General features: G+C 51.4%; 1 protein-coding gene across 1 annotated transcript in view; it reads left to right on the forward strand.

Annotated features, from left to right (window-relative positions):
• The first annotated feature begins 4,932 nt into the window (after positions 1-4,932).
• ASIC2 (acid sensing ion channel subunit 2) overlaps positions 4,933-16,967 on the forward strand; it is a 1,229,563-nt gene continuing 1,217,528 nt past the window's right edge. Inside the window, exon 1 of the mRNA XM_069602862.1 lies at positions 4,933-5,551. Within this exon, the coding sequence (XP_069458963.1) occupies positions 4,997-5,551 (555 nt within the window). The 5' untranslated portion in view covers positions 4,933-4,996. The remainder of the gene's footprint in view (positions 5,552-16,967) is intronic.

A 16,967-nucleotide genomic window follows, 5' to 3' on the forward strand; every position in this document is an offset into this window, starting at 1 on the left:
AACACCAAGTCAGGCCTGGGAGAGGCTTCATCCACTGGAATTTGCCATGGGACCTCCCACTGGGCTGGGTGAGTTGCTTTGCACTCCTGGTTGAGGAGGAGTCTCCACTGGGATCCCACCATCCTGCTGCAACCTGGGCCTGCGGAAACCAGCTAGAGCTGAGATGAACATGCACCTTTAAGGGGAGCAGGTGCGGTCCTGGCCTGGCCTGTCTCACCCCCAGTTCATCTCTTCACACTCAACAGTGCTGCCTCCCCCAGCCAAGAAGTACAGCGTATCCAACCAGGTCAAGTTCCTGAAGCTGCCGCCTTCCTCTCCTCAAGGCCAGGGGCACACATTCTGATTCCCATGGTGCCATCATTTGCCCGCCATCTTTGTCCCCTCCGTTGGACTGGAGGACACCAAAGCACACACAGAGGCCCTTACTAAACTCCCCTGGGAAGCCCTGAATGAAAGCCTACAAAGCCTGTCCTTCCTGAACCCTGACATTCTCAATTAGAAAAGCTCTTCTCCGACATAGGATGGCCTTGGACAACGACGCTGCCTCGCAGGAGACACATGGGCCATTAGCCAAGCAGAATGTTGTGTGTTCATACCTGGTGAGTCTTCTGTCTGCTAATCTGCTATTTTTATTAAATAACACAAGGACACAAATGGATGCCCTGAATGATCCTACCCTCAGCCTATTATTGTTGTTGTTCAGTTGCTCAGTTTTGTCTGACTCTTTGCAACCTCATGGACTGCACCACGCCAGGCTTCCCTGTCCTTCACTATCTCCCTGAGTTTGTTCAAACTCACGTCCATTGAATCCGTGATGCCATCCAACCATCTCATCCTCTGTCATCCCCTTTTCCTCCTGCCCTCAGTCTTTCCCAGCGTCAGGGTCTTTTCCAATACATTGGCTCTTTGCATCAGGTGGCTAAAGTATAGGGGGGCTTATAAAACAGTGGTTCAAATCATGGGGCTCTGGGTGGAAAAAAATTGATTTGGGAATGATTGTCTTACGTTTTCTCTTGCATGCACCTGAATTGTAGGTGAGGCATCTGCCTCCAGTGTAGCCAGAAAACCATCCAACGAGCTTCATGCGAGTGAAACCTGGGCTGACCTTTCAGGGAACGTTTCCAAGGAGGGGGCTGCACGTGTGAAATAGAGCAGGTCACGAGGGGTGGAATCCTAGGAAAGGTCATCAAGAGGACGGGTCTGGGGCAATCAGAGTCTCCTCACTTCTTCCCTGCCTTTGGATTGTGCATGTACATTTCCTGGGCTAGAAGGTGCCTCAGGACACGGCCTTGAGAGAGTAAGGTGGGGCTGAGACCATCTGGATGGTCTGTCTTCTCGAGCCCAGTTAAGGCCCATTAACTGTTGTTGTTCTTTAGTTGCTCAGTCGGGTCTGACTGTTTGTGACCTCACGGACTGCAGCCCGCCAGGCTCCTCTGTCCATGGAATTTTCCAGGCAAGAACAGTGGAGCGGGTTGCCTCTTCCTTCTCCAGGGGATCTTCCCGACCCAGGGGTCGAACCTGTATCTTTCGCATTGGCAGACAGATTCTTTACCACTGAGCCACCAAGAAAGCCTCTAAGGCTTCCATTTCAGCTTCTAAAGCTTGGTGCAGAGACCTACTCCTCTGGCAGCGCCTGAGACTGTGTGTAAGTTTTCTTGCTTTTTAAACCTGTCACCAACCAGTCTGCAGCGGCTGCCTCTTTCTTCTGTCTCTCCCTGCCCGTATGTACGGGATCAGCTTGCGAATGAACACTGCCTCCAGCCTGTGGAACCCTGAATTATCAAGGATGGGAAGTATATTCCATTCCTCTCTGTTTACCCCAAACCAACGGAGTGTCTGGTATGGAGTCAGTGATCCACAGGCTTGTTGAACAGGCTAATGAGCCAAAGACTGCGGAGGTGCATCGGGAGGTAGTCCTGGAGGAGGAGGGCCTGGCGCTATGAACATCATGGCCGAAGCGGGCCTGGCTTGGTGGAGAGGAAGAGGGGGGCTGCTTCACGTCTGTGGAGGAGGAGCTGGTCGGCATGTAGTACAAGGTGAGTTTGTGTGTGTGTGTAAAATGGGGGAAGTGAAAGTCGCTCAGTCATGTCCAACACTTTGTGACCCTATGGACTATACAGTCCATGGAATTCTCCAGGCCAGAATACTGAAGTGGGTAGCCTTTCCTTTCTCCAGGGGATCTTCCCAACCCAGAGATCAAACCCAGGTCTCCCGCATTGCAGGCGGATTCTTTACCAGCTGAGCCACCGGGGAAGCCCAAGAATATGGGAGCGGGTAGCCTATCCCTTCTCCAGGGAATCTTCCCGACCCAGGAATCGATCCAGGGTGTCCTGCATGCAGGTGGATTCTCTACCAGCTGAGCTACCAAAGTGGAGTAGAAATGCTTGTCCTCTTCCTAAATTTGGGAAGACGTGTTTTGACTATGCCTTTGAGCTCATGTTTTGGAGGCAAAAGCCTGAGTTCAAATCCTGCTTGGGCGCTCACGAGTTGTGTGACTTTACTCTCCTGTGTGTATATATGGGGTAATAACACACACCTGTCAAGGCGGTTGAAAGCATTAAGTGAAATGATATGACATCCTTGTCCAGTCCTGACACATAACAGATTCTTTAAAAAAAAAATTAATTCAGCTATTTTCAGCTGTGCTGGGTCTTCGTTGCTGTGTGAAGGCTTTCTCTAGTCGTGGCAAGTCAGGGATACTCTCTAGTGGTGGTGCACAGCCTTCTCATTGCAGTGACTACTCTTTATTGCCGAGCGCAGGCTCTGGGTCACACGGACTCAGGAGTTGTGGCACATGGGCTTAGTTGCCGTGTGGGACGTGGGGTCTTCCCGGATCAGGGATCGAACCCATGCCGCCTGCATTGATAGGCAGATTCTTAACGACTGGACCACCAGGAAAGCCTATGATAGATTCTTAATTAGTCTTGGCACTCCCTGTTTTGAAGCCCTGCCCCCACCTCGGCAGCTTGAGGCAGGAATTGGGAACCTTTGGGCTGACACATGCATGAAGTTAACTGGCCTCTGTCATTTGTCCTTATTTGGGATGATTCTGTTGTTTAAGCTCCCAGGATCGATAAACCGCCGATTTAATGCCATGTGTTGCCTCAGTGCGCATCCAGACTCTGTTCCCAGCTTGGATCTGGTTAAGCAAGAGGGCAGATGGGATAGAGAAATATTTCGAAGTAGATACAAACCAAGAGCGACGTTCCCTAAACTGCCTTCTTCTCAAGGAGTGCTATTTAAGCTGGGCATGCCCTAGGGACATCAGGCTGCTCCACACGGCATCTCCATGCGGCTCTGCCCCAGCTTGGCGGTGTGCATAGGGTTGGCCACTGGAACTTTCTGTTCCTTTCCTCCTGAAGGGGATTTAGCCTCACTGATTCTCTGGGTTCCAGCCCTTTGATCCCTGGCACTGGGCAAGCCACACCCACCTGCTGGCAGGGGCTGACTTCCAGTGGATTTTCAGGAAAAAAAGAGGTAGGTGGCTGGAAGCCCGATCTTTCTTTCCCATCTATAGCTCCAGCTGTGTTTCCATCTGGCAAATCCTGGGGTAGAACTCCACACACACACACACACACACACACACACACACACACACACAGCCCAAGGGAAGGCAGCCAGTCCTACCTGGAACCCCAGCTGTCTTTCTCTTTCAGATGCAAAAATCTCCTGACATCTCTGTGGAGGTGGAGGCTACTTGTTGCTCTGCCTGTGGTCTCCCAGGGGCGCCTGGGGCACCTAGTACCCTGGAATGTCCCCCTCCCGCAGGCATCAGGGGTCTTCCAGGGCTCCCGTCCTTTCCCACCTTCCAGCATCTCTGTATCTGAAGACCCAAGGCTGGGTCTGACCTGGGAACAGATCTTGGTGCAAAGGCTTGCTGCCTCCACCCCCATACCGGCTCCTGGGAGTTGATCAAGGTACCTTCCTGCCACCTATAGGGGGCGGCTGTCACGTCCTCCATCCCGGGGAGGGGGACTGGTTCTCCCCCTGCGGGGAGAGGTCCTCACTTGCTCCCTCCAAAACAGACCAAAACCAAACTTTCACCGGGCCCCTGGGGCTCCCAGCAGCCCTCGCCCCCGCCCCCACGGCCCTCTCCCCATCCCAACAGCCTGCTGGTGGAGGGGGTGAGGGAGGGCGGCTCTCTTGGTGCCCTCCGGGTCCTCGCTTTTCCTGGCGGGGGGTGGGATGAGGGTGGCCGGGCGGGGTTGGAAGACAGACGAGTCCCCTTCCGGAGCCCCCAGCCTCCTGGTCCTTGCCTCTCCGCGGCCGCGCGCGCTGCCTACTCTCCGAGGAGGAGGCGCGAGCCGCGGACCGCCCGGCATTTGGAATTCTGCCCAATAAAAGGGGGGCCTGGAGGACGAGAGGAGAGGAGGGACGGAGGCCGGAGGCGAGAAAGGCGATCCGGAGTCCAAAACAGCACGGGCGGAGGAGAGGACCCGAGCGGCCGCGGCGGCGGCGGCGGCGGCGGGGGCCCCTGAAGCTCGGCCGCTGCGCCCGCCTGCAGTGCATCAGCGTGGCTGCCCTGACATCCCCAGGATGCTGAACACGGGGCATTATGCACTGGTTAACAGGCTCCGAGCTGCTGAGCGACTTGTTTTAAGCATTTTCTCCCTCGCTCTCGCTTTTAATCTTGTCTCTAGTGGCGTGTGTAGGGGGGAGGACTTTATTTCCATTGGCTAAGCTCTCCCTTCCCACCCACATCTCTTCCACATCACCTTGGTGTCTCCCTAAATAAAACCAGCCCTCCTTATCGCCTGGAAAAAATCAGGAGCTAGAGTTTGAATGGGTTTTTTTTTAATATATATATATAAACACTCACCCCTGGCAGCGTGCGGCTGGGCTCTCAGGATAAACTCCGGTGGTGCTGCCCTGCCTGATGCTGGTTTTTCCTTCCCTCCCTTGAACATCAAGCTTTAAGCAGAGCCCCGAGGACTGGGAACTCTTTCCCTGAAATCTGATCAACCTGAAGCCAGTTGCGGAACTGCACAGGGTCCCCATGGACCTCAAGGAGAGCCCCAGCGAGGGGAGCCTGCAGCCCTCTAGCATCCAGATCTTCGCCAACACCTCCACCCTCCACGGCATCCGCCACATCTTCGTCTATGGGCCGCTGACCGTCCGGCGTGTGCTCTGGGCCATGGCCTTCGTGGGCTCCCTGGGCCTGCTGCTGGTGGAGAGCTCGGAGAGGGTGTCCTACTACTTCTCTTACCAGCACGTCACCAAGGTGGACGAGGTGGTGGCCCAAAGTCTGGTCTTCCCGGCCGTGACCCTCTGCAATCTCAACGGCTTCCGTTTCTCCAGGCTCACCACCAATGACCTGTACCACGCCGGGGAACTGCTGGCGCTGCTGGACGTCAACCTGCAGATCCCCGACCCACACCTGGCCGACCCCACGGTGCTGGAGGCGCTGCAGCGAAAGGCCGACTTCAAGCACTACAGACCCAAGCAGTTCAGCATGCGGGAGTTCCTGCACCGCGTGGGCCATGACCTGAAGGATATGATGCTCTACTGCAAGTTCAAGGGGCAGGAGTGCGGCCACCAGGACTTCACCACCGTGAGTACTTGGCATCAGCTCCTTTCTGTGCTTGGTCCTTTGGAGAAGTGCCACGCTGGTGGCCTCTGGCTCGGTTTGAGGTCTCTCTGTGCTTTGGAGCAGAAGGGAGAGCCATGCCTCAGGTTGAAGGCCAAGAGGGGAGTTGGCCAGAGTTGTTGGAACTGGCAGGAGGCGTCTGCCCGCTGGGATGGGGCACTGTTGTCTGGCCGGATGTGCAGGGCCAGCGGGGGGGCCTGGCTTTGGGCGATGGCTCAGCCAGATGTGCCGAGTTGCCTTCCACCCACCCAAAGGGAGGAGGCTCGAGCGGTCCGTGGTCCAGGGCACTTGGTGTCTGAGCTGTGTGATTGGAACAGCTTGTCATTGACGAGTGGCATTTTTTTCTCCCCTCTCTCTCTCTGCTCGGAAGTAGCATCAGGCACTGCATCCTGTGGGTTGGGCTGGAGCTTAAAGCTGCCAGAGAAGGGGGTGTGGGGCCCCAGGCAGTCTGGCTGGTTCCAGTGGCTTTGGGAGCTTGCTGGAGCAGGTGATGCTGCAAAGGTGTGGAATTGCTGCCTTTTCCTGTGTGAATTCTGAGCTCCGTGTCAGGAGAGGAGAGGCCTGGGGCCCCAGGGTCTCTGTCTGGTCTGCTGGCAGGTCAAAAGCAGAGATGTCCAGGGTGCTTGGCCCAGAGAGGAGGGTTCAGATGGAGGCAGGATGGTCTGTGACATGCCTGTGAGGGCAAAGCATTGCAGGCTGGCTGGTCTGGGAGTTTCAGCTGGAAACTCAGAGGCTCAGTTTGCTATCTGTATGATGATGATTGCTTAACAACGTGGAGACGAGAGGAGTGGTGTGGGGAGGGGGCGAGCAGCGGTGAGATGCCAAAGCCTGGAGGAGGAGTGTGGAGCTGAGTAAAGAGCAAAAGTGGAGGGGAGGTGGCTTCCTTTCAGGCAGGGGCTTCCTGGAGGGGCAGAGAAAGGATGGGAGGAGAGCTGTGTCTGCCTAATTAGTGGGCTGCTGAGCAGAACTTGGCACCACAGGTCTGATTGCTGCTGCCGACAGCTCCTTGCTCCCAGGAGGGCCTGGGACAGCAGGGGCCTTGGGACCCTCTGGAAGCCCAGAGTGGCTGCTTCTCCCAAAGCTGCCTTAGAGCTTTTGAGTCTCAGAACCTTGAGCCAAATTGCAGTCATAAGTTCGGTGTGGCAAATGGCAGAGAGACCCGACTCTGTTGTCAGCTCTCGTCTGAGGTCCTCTGCTTAATTAAGACATGCCCTACCTTGCTCTGTGATACATCCATTCCCCGCCTGCTCTCAGATCCACTGCCTTACCAGCCTCTTGCTCTGAGTTTCTTTTAACGCTACAACCAATCTCTGCCCATAGCCTCTGTGCTTGCTGTGGGCTGTCTCTGGTCTTCTCTAGAAAAGCCAAGAATGCTTGAGTGTTGGGGGGCGGGGAAGGAGAGGGTACTGCTGCTCGCTGCCTGTAGAGCTCTCTTTCTTGGGGGAGCTGTTCTGTGTGATTTGTTTGAAACACTGTGCAAAAGGGCCCAGCAGAATCAGGCTGTGGTATATGGAAGCTGAAGAGGAAGCGGGTCTGAGCTGGGGGAAGGGACCAGCAGTCCTGAAGCCTTTCTAAATTGGAGCAAACAGGATCCAAAAACATGTCACGCACAAATGATGTCTTAGGTGGCTTGGGAAGAGATGGGGGGAAAACCTCATTCTTGGAAGCTGAAACCATCATTGTATCCACCCCGTGCTTTCTAGTGCCGTGGCAACGCTCAGCTTCTCCTCTGCACCACGCAGCTCAGACACACACTCAGCTGTTCCTCTGTCTGCCTGAACATGCATGGAACATGCAGAGAGAGAGAGAGGGTGGCACCAGAGCCACCGTGGTGGGTAGCAGCCTCAGGACCAAGTTCTCTCAAGCATCCACATGACCACATGTCCACCTAGTGACTTCCTCTCAACTCATGACCAAGTTCCATTTAGAAGTAAAGGTTCTCTGATCCCCGGCTGCTGTTTCATACTCAGCCTGTCATTTGGGTCCCTGGGGTCCCCAGAGGCCAAAGATCAGGCCTTAAACCCTGACCTGAGCCTTTGACCTTGCCAGGTTCTCACTTCGATAGGGAAGCTGCCTGTGGAAATAAATGCCAAGTGACATCTCATTATCTGTCATCCTCACCGGATTCAAGACTGACCTAGGTTGAGTGCCCTTCTTTGGACTGACCCTCAGTCTTCCCCCTGCATTGAAAAGGGGATGGGTCTCAGGGCTGGATTGTGTGCAATAGGGCAGGAGAGTGTCGGAAAGGGCACCCACTCCGGGAATCCTGGAGCAGTCTCCAGGCGGGACGCCGATCTGTTTCGCCCGTTGGTCACAATGAGCAGCCAGGCTCCAAGGGTGGGCCATGATGTCATGTTTGTTCCAGGACCTTGCAGTGAAGCCTAATCCTTCCCACTCACCCTGGTCTCCCTGGCCTCTTGGTCTGGGGTCCAGGTGTATTTGTCCTTGGCCTGGGGTGTACCAGAGGAGTGTGAGACCTCACAGGTGGCTATGGGAGAAGTCAGCTCACCATCTTTCTCTCTCATTGATTCTCTGTATCCCGCACCCCTCTCCTTTTGGTTCATTTGCTGGACTCTCCCTGGGTTTGTCCTACACTGGGTGAGCTTCTCTGTGAGCTATGGCTGGCTTAGTAGACCAGTAAAGTGTGGGGGAGGGACTGTCCCAGGTGGATCATTTTTCCCGTTTTTCTTTTTCTGTAAAGCGCACCTAGTGCCATCTCCAGGGCTAATGCTTTTGCAGACGCTTCCTTATTCCAAGTTCTTAGCTGGTGAGCAGTGAAGTGCATAATACCCTTTAATTAGCGAACGAGCCATGATTCGAGCAGAGCGAAAGACTGTCAGCGGAGGTTAAAAGTCCCAGAAGCCGTGTGTGGGACTCTGATTGCCATGTAAACAGGTGTGCTCCATGCTTGGGCTGGTATATTCTTAGCCCTCACCTAGGACCATCTGTGGAGAAGGCAACGGCACCCCACTCCAGTACTCTTGCCTGGAAACTCCCATGGACGGAGGAGCCTGGTAGGCTGCCGTCTATGGGGTCGCACAGAGTCGGACACGACTGAAGCGACTTAGCAGCAGCAGCAGCAGCAGGACCATCTGACTTCAGATGGGTACATACTTTTCCTTCCTGGGAAAGAAGAGGAGCATTTTGATTCAACAGTATCTACTTGGCAGAGCCTGCCCAGCTGACCTAGCGCGGAAGGAAAGGGTGAGAGGGCTCGCCATGGAGGTGTTTGTCTGGTCATGACTGGATGAGCTGAAGTTAAGATTAGAAGTAGGAAGACTTAAGTTGGAATCCCAGCTCCATCATTGCTTAAGCTTATTCCCTAGGTTGGGTTTTGTACCCTTCTCGGCACTGACTTGCTCATGGAACATCTGATTGTAACTGGTGACTTTGTAACTCACAGGGGAGAAGGAATCATGTGAGATGGTATATATGAAAGTCCTTTTGTGTGTTGTGACAATGATGCAGATGTAAGGCAGGGTTATTATCAAGATAAGTAGGAAGGTTTTTATCGTCCAGGCTGCTTGCCCTGTTTGCAGCCCACCAGAAGAGTCCGTTGATGAGTACTGCTGTCACGGTAGTGAGGAGGTTGCTACTTTCTCTGTATGGAGCCCTGGGTGAAAGCCTAGCATCGCAGGGATGGGGTTTCTTAGAGTGGAGGTCACAGCTGGATTCAGCAGCTAACTGTTGCTGACAGGTGGCAATCCCACTGCTTGTAACTAGCACGTGACGGTTTCACGTCTTTTTTCTGCTTATCACATTGGGGTTCATCTGCCTCCAAGTTCAGGAATGCAAATGACCCCCCAGTTTGCATTTTTAACCTGATTTCCATAGTGTGTGTGTGTGTGTGTGTGTGTGTGCGCGCGCGCGTGCGTGCGTGTACTTTAAACCTGACATTTCTTAGGAAAGGCATTTCTTTCTTTTTGTATTGAAAGAAAGGTCCCTCCACAATGGCATCTTGTTAGAGGCAATTCTCTGACTCTTAGTCATCCACATCACATGGCCTTAGAGAGAGGGGTTGGGAAGGGTTTAGCAAGCTCATATATTTGGAATTCTTGCCCCAGGTCGGTGGGTCCATAGTTAATCTTATTACTCCTTATCACAAGAGGAGCAGGTGTGTGAAGAATGGGGCCTCTGGGGAGAGATCTGAGTTCAATTCCAACCGTACCCCCTCTTCCCTGTATAATCTGTAATTTGTGTAAGGCAAATTTCTTAACTATACTCTCTCCATCTCTAATTAAAACCAATAACACCTGCCACTCAGAGTCGTTGTACTGATTAGGGAGGCCAAGGATGCTGAGAGCTAGCGCGGAGCAGACGCTTGGTACAAGGGCAGGCCCCTTGCTTTGTTCAGCATCCCATGGGAGTGTTGCCTGAGCCTTGGCTGGATGCTGGCTCTCATGACTCCAGGCCAGGGCCCTGCCCACTCTTCCACACTGTGACTCACTAACAGCTTTAGATCATGGGCAACGGCTGTGTTTGTGGGATTCTTCACTCTCATAACGTGTCAAGCGTTCCCTTTTCACAGTATGTCCGTATCAGTTCTGCTACCTGAACACCCTCCTTACCCACCAGCTTGGCTTCCATGTCTAGCTCATGCCACTAACCTTAGCCCAGGAAGCTTGTGCTGCCCCCCGACTCCTGATGGGAGTCGAGCGGCCTGGGTACCAGGCAGGCGTCTTCTATCCAGTGTGTCCTGTGAGTGTCTAGCACATCCATTCCTTTGTTAATCAAACAGAGCACCTCCCGTGTAGCAGGAATGGTGCTAGACCAGATCTTTGCCAGCAGAGAGCTTATAGCCCATTTCTTACCCCTCTGGATTGGGGGGCTTATTGAGAGCAGGAATCTTGTCTCATGAAACACTTTCTCTGCATCTGTCATGCTGAATACAGGGCCTGCCCACAGTAAATACCCAGGAAAGCTGTTTTTTGGGTTTTTTTTTCAGTTCCTTGCTGTTTCCTGAACTGATCCCACATCCTTTGCTCATGGGCGTGTCTTCTTTACATCTCTCACCTCTCTCTATGTCTATTTGTTTAAATCCTACTCATCCTTTAAACCCAGCTCTAATATCTCTGTGGCCTTCTCTGGGAAACCACTGCCAACCCCTGTCCCCATATCATAATCTAAATTAATCTCTTCCTCCCTTGTCTTCTAGACAGCCTTTGGCATACTCCTCTGATAGAATAGTCATTATGGGTGCTTTCCCTTGCATTAGAATCATGAAGTGTTTAGGCTGAAAGGCACCTTGGAGAAGATTTAATTTAATACTTGCATTCTTTAACCACTGATAATTTTTATACATTGTCCATTTCAGTCTCTCCTTCCTGTAAGACATGATTTTTTTTCCCTAATTTTATATTTTCAGGACTTAGAACTGCTTATCAGATGGAAAGCTCTTCCAATGTGTCATCAGAGTGTGTGAAGCAGGTTTGCAGCTTTTCAAATGTAAGGTGACTCTGATATCAACTGAAAAATGGCCATTTGGGGCTTCCCTTTACAGTGTAGGTACCCGGGATTCCCTCTGCATTGAGATGACTTGTCTCCTTATTGTTATTATTTTAATAAAACACTTTCTGATTATAGAAACAATCCATGCTCATTGAAGAAAACTTGGGAAGTGTGGGAAAGAATAAAGAAGAAAACTTTGCCCATAATAGTGTCAGATATAATCACATGTATTATTTTGGTGTTTGGGGAGTAACTCCATTTGGTCATGCCTGGGTTCACACGTCTGTACATCTAATGACTGGTCTGGCATGCAGTATACACTCAGCCCGTGTCTGCTTGCCTTCTTCTCCCTGGGTCCCCTGGGTAGTAGCCAGAGGGTTAGAAATCCCTTCAAAGGTCCATGTAGTGTAAAAATAAAATCTACAGATGGGCCTCCGTGGGTGTGAGCAATACCCCTTTGGTGGGATAGATTTTGTCTTATCTGCCAGGAGCATCCAGGGATAATTTGTGAGAGAAAGAGGTACCAGCCTCTCTTAACTCAGCTTCCTTGGGTTTTAGGTTCACAACTGAACAGGAGTTGCTCTTTTTAAAAAGTAATTTCATTTATTTGTTATTATTTTCAGCTGCACTGGGTTCTTGTTGCTGCGTGGGCTTTCCTGTAGTTGTGGCAAGTGGGGCTACTCTCTAGCTGTGGCGAGTGGCTCTGGGCACGTGGCTTTCGGTAGTTGTGGCACACGAGCTTAGTTGCTCCGGAATATGTGGAATCTTCCTGGGTCAGAGTTCGAATCTGTGTCTCCTGCGTTGGCAGGCAGATTCTTCACCATGGAGCCACCAGGGTTAGTCCAAGTTACTCTTTTCTGATGGCCCTTTATTGACAGCCCAGCTGTGCGTTTACCTGAAGCCATCTTGGGCCTGTGTGTGTTATGTTTGCCAGACTGAACCAGAGGTGTGTTTATTGAACCCCAATTGGATCTTCTGGCAGGCTTAATCTCGTTCCGGGATGAGAGCCTCCTCATGACCATGAGGACCGTGGACTGTAAAGACCACGAGGTTCTCCTGCCTGGTCATCTCTGCCTGCCTCAGCACAGTCTATAGACCCCGACTTACCCTAACCTGAGAAGTTTCTAGGCTCTATATATCAAAATGGTATGCATTGCATCGGGCTTCCCAGGTGGTGCTAGTGGTAAAGCAGCCACCTGCCAATGCGGGAGATGTAAGAGACATAGGTTTGATCCCTGGGTCGGGAAGATCCCCTGGAGGAGAGTATAACAACCCACTCCAGTATTCGTGCCTGGAGAGTCCCACGGACAGAAGAGCCTGGAGGGCTACAGTCCGTGGGGTAGCACACGACTGAAGAGACTTAGCATGCACGCATATACATTGCATTGGATGCAAAGTAAATGAGAGCTCTCATTCCTGAAGTTGCTTGGAAGTCTTGTGCATATTTGCCATGCTCTTGGAGGGGCAACCTCTGCCCAGCTGAGCGGGTGGTTTTCCATGGCGCCAGCCTCTGGTGGGGATCTTCTGGTTTGCAGAGTGTTGGGTCGTGTCTTTCTGGCAGTAAAGCTTTCAGGGCTGTGTTGACTTCTCTCTGATGTGATGAAGGGCTGGGATTCTAACTAGGAGTGAACGTTACAATAATCCAAACCATCTGCCTGCCAAGAAAGGCTAAGGCCGCATCAGGCCACGGGGCTGGCACCTAGTTGCTCTATGTTTCCACTTTTGTCCCTGGGAGCTCTTAGACCTCCAGAATTGCTGACGGAAGAAGGCTGCCCGAGAGCTCACTGAATTGGAAATAGGGTCTTTCCCCTTGCTCCAGTGGCTCCCTTTTCCTTTCTACAGAAAATCTTTCCCTTAATGATGAGATGAACTCTAGACAATTTTCTATAAAGTTTCTGAAACCTAGTTTGCTACCAATTTCTAGCGTAAGAACTGAAATGGGATGCCATGTAAAAAGTCCCCCACAACTGAATTGGTAGCTTTTTTATTTTTAATTTTTTTTGAATTGGTAGCTTTTAGCACCAAACTTGTTGTCAGAGGCATTGTTCCCATAGAGCAGTTCATATTTCAAAGAACCAAGTAATCCCATTTTCTCCAGCAGAACAAAAATATGTCACCTGGGTCTAGAGATATCTGAAAGTGTGCTGTGTGCTGTCTCTTTTTGTGTCGGAGTGTTTGTGTTTGATGGAGCAAGGTGGCCATATCAAACTTGACCAGCAGGGCTATTTGACCCATGATCTATTGTAACCTGAAACTGATGGCCTTCATCACCTCTGCAAATTTGAAATTCCATGTATCATAATTCTCCCCTGCAATGGACTTCAAGCCAGTCCATACAGATGGGGCTTAGTGGTTACTGGAAGCCTGTGACAGGAGCCTGTTTGTCAGAATGGGCCTGATTTGAGAACATTCTGCAGAGGGTCATCCTTTGGTTGTGAACGCATGCCTCCATCTCCCAGCACTTATTTTCTCATGACTCAGGTCCCTTCCCTATCGATTACCTCACTGGCCAAGGAAGTCTGTATTCAGGAGAAATAAAGCATGAAGCGCAGAAGGAACGTATTTGCCTGCGTTTATTGACTTCTGTTGATGGAGTTGACCCAACCTTGGGCAAGATAATTAGCTTTCCTGGGCCTCAGTTTCTTTACTTGTAAGATGAGCAGACTCAAGTAGGTGATTACTAAGGATGTGCCAATTTGTAGAACCCTAATATAGTAGAACACAATCAAGGTTTATTTTCTGATCTCACATTTGTTCATTGAATCTACAATTTTATGTTTGGAGGCAAGGAGTGGATGTTATTTAGTAACCAGATATGCTTATCTATTTATTTGTGTTATGTAGATAGAGCTGTACAACGGAAGGAAAAATACCCTGATACCCTGTGTGGCTGTAGCAGAAACAGGGAAGCACCGAACCCTACAGTCAGAACTGCCCATGAGCCCTGTGTGTGGTTGCAGTCGATCAGTCTGCCTAAGTCTCCGTCACGCTGGTCCTAGAGTTGTGAGCAGGGGTCTGTGTTCAAGTTAGCAAGGGCGTTTGTGAAAGACGCTGTAAGATGCTCCATCCAGACCCTCCCTCCTGCTGCTGGGGCTACAGCTCCTGACAATGGCTCCTATCTGCCCTGAGACCAGAAGGACGCCCTTGGTCCCTAGACAGCTGGCAGTGCCTGTCTAGGAGATAGCTGAGAAGTTATACACCTCCCCACCGCCTGGGGGCAGCCAGGGGCCAGCAACGGACTGACCCAGGTGCTCACAATGCCAGGCGTCTCAAGACCCCAGAAATTATAGAGTGCCGTTTTTCACGCTCCCGAGCTTTCCATGGGGTCAGGCTGAGCTCCGTCTCCCCCAGACACCACTTTGCTTACGTCTTCGCCCTTCCCTATCCTGCGTGCCTCCACTCCCTTCTAGGCTTTTCCCGAATTCATCAGCCCTTCAATAAATTGTCTTCCCTGGTGGCTCAGATGGTAAAGCATCTGTCAGCAATGCGGGAGACCTGGGTTCGTATTCCTGGATTGGGAAGATCCCCTGGAGAAGGAAAGGGCAACCCACTCCAGTACTCTTGCCTGGAAAATTCCATGGACCGAGGAGCCTGGTAGGCTACAGTCCATGGGGTCACAAAGAGTCAGACAGGACCAAGCGACTTCACTTCACTTTCACTTCAATAAATTACCTGGATGAGGAACCCTGTCTCAGGCTCTGCTAGGGAACCCAACCTATGTATTGATTCGTTTTTGCTTCTCCATCTATTTGGCAAAACGGAGAATCACTTAGGCATGTGAACCTGTATCTGGCTTGGAGCGAAGGAAATACCGATTTCAACCCGTGGCGGCGGATTCATGTTGAAGTATGGCAAAACCAACCCAATATTGTAAAGTAAAAAATAAATAAATAAAAGTCTTATAAGCCTCAGTCTCTCTAGATGTGTCCATCTCTGGGTCTGTAACAATTTCCAAGGGAGACTTTTCATAACTCAAATGAGCATCTCTCTGATTGGGATCCATTATTCTAGGCTCAGCTATTTATTCCTCTTTGGAACTTTTTGTCCAAGGAAAGCCCTTCCCAAAGTTATCTGTGCCCTAAGGACTGAGCTATTCCTATTCTCGCAGCTCCCGAATACCCCCAGTCCTCACCCGCCGCTGCCCCCACCTCAGGCTGCTCACGCCCTAGCTCTCACCTTTACCAACAACCCGCCTTCTCGTCCTTTCCCAGTTCTGCTGCCTCTGAGAGCGTCCCTTTCTTGCCCTCCTCCCAACCTTCACTGGACGGGCCTCAGTCTGGCTTCAGGCCACAGGGAGGAGGCGGCTGCCTTTGATGTTGGCAGTGGCTTGGGCTCATCCATAAAGTAGGAGGCAGTGAGAAATGTATGGCCGACCAGGGGTGATGCTCCTCATATGTCACAGAAACCATGAGTGATGAGGAGCGCAGAGAAGAACTGAGAATTGTTTAGCCTGAAAAGGGAAGCAGGTGACCCAAGGCCAGGGGATTGCTACCTTCATGCACTTAGAAGGTCCCCCTAGGGAAAAGAGATGAGGTTTTCTCTTCGAGAGGCCAGAGGGCAGTGCTGGTACCCACCAGTGGGAAGTCATTTACAGAGGTGGTTTCAGCTGCTTGGAAGGCGCCATCCTGGGACCCCCCTGTCATTCTAGCTGAGGCCATACAATCGCTTACTGGTGATGCTATAGAGGTGGATCAATGTCACGTAAAGAGTTGGATGTAATGACCTCTACAGTTACTTTCAGCTCTGAGCATCTTTGATTTATTTCCTTTTGGAACAGATATCTGGGGTCAGAGGCGAGGGCCACTGACAGATGGCTTTGAGAGGAATCGATAATAGAGGCAAGCCAGCACTTGTAGCTTGCTACACCCAATACCGTGTAGCTTTGAGGCTGAGAGTTTCAAGAGTGAGGAATAAGGATGCTGCTGCCAGAAAATCCTTGGAGACAGAAGAGGCTCAGTTCATCCAGAGAGAGAGGAAGATGTGTGTGGATGGTGGTCCCCAGGGCTTGGAGTGGCTGGTAAATGATCTGGCCTCCCCAAGGAAGTCTGTGCAGCTTCTGGACAAGTAGTTCCCAGGACAATTCATCGTCAGTTCTGAGCACCAGTGCCAGTCTCAGAAACCAGATCTTGGATGTGTTTGGGCCTAGCCTGGTTTCCGGTGGGGGGCAGGAGAGACAAAGAGGTACTTGAGTTAAAGGTTACTCTAGGGCGTCCCTGGAGGCTCAGTGGTAAAGAATCCACCTGCCAAGGCAGGAGACATGGGTTCGATCCCTAGTCTGGGAAGATCCCACATGCTAAGAAACAACTAAGCCCGCACATCATAACTATTCAGCCTGTGCTCTAGAGCCTGGCAGCAGCAACTACTGAGCTCGTGTGCTGCAATTACTGAAGCTTGTGAGCCCTAGAGCCTCTGCCCCACGACAAGAGAGGCCACCACACCGGGAAGCCTTCCCCGCTTGCTGCAACTAGAGAAAAACCCACACAGCAGTGAAGACCCAGCACAGCCAAAAAAAAAAAAAAAAAAGTAAAGAAAATTATTTACAAAGGGTACCTCCAGAATGGATGGGGTTAGGATAGCCCCAGTTCTAGAGGCTGGGAAGGCTAACCTGGCTGGGAGAATGCCTTTCCTGGGAGTACCTGGGTGTTATGGCAAGTGTGGGGAGGATGTAGGGGTATTGGCCCCAGAGGTAATTATAGAATGAGATATTTTAGCCAACTGTGGATTTCAGTGGCTGAGAAGTGTGGGCTCCAGGCTTGCATAGCTATGATTTTTTGATTTATAAGGAAGGCATATTTGATCTTCATTTGCTGGTTCCTGGTACAAGAGATTGAAAACCTTTGGAATATCTGGAGGGGTTGGGTGAGAGGAGTATTTTTAAAAAACTGTTTTAAAGCCTTTATTGAATTTGTTACAATATTGCTTCTGTTTCATG

This window comes from Ovis canadensis, chromosome 11 (genome assembly GCF_042477335.2).
Source record: "Ovis canadensis isolate MfBH-ARS-UI-01 breed Bighorn chromosome 11, ARS-UI_OviCan_v2, whole genome shotgun sequence".
Lineage (NCBI taxonomy): Eukaryota > Metazoa > Chordata > Mammalia > Artiodactyla > Bovidae > Ovis > Ovis canadensis.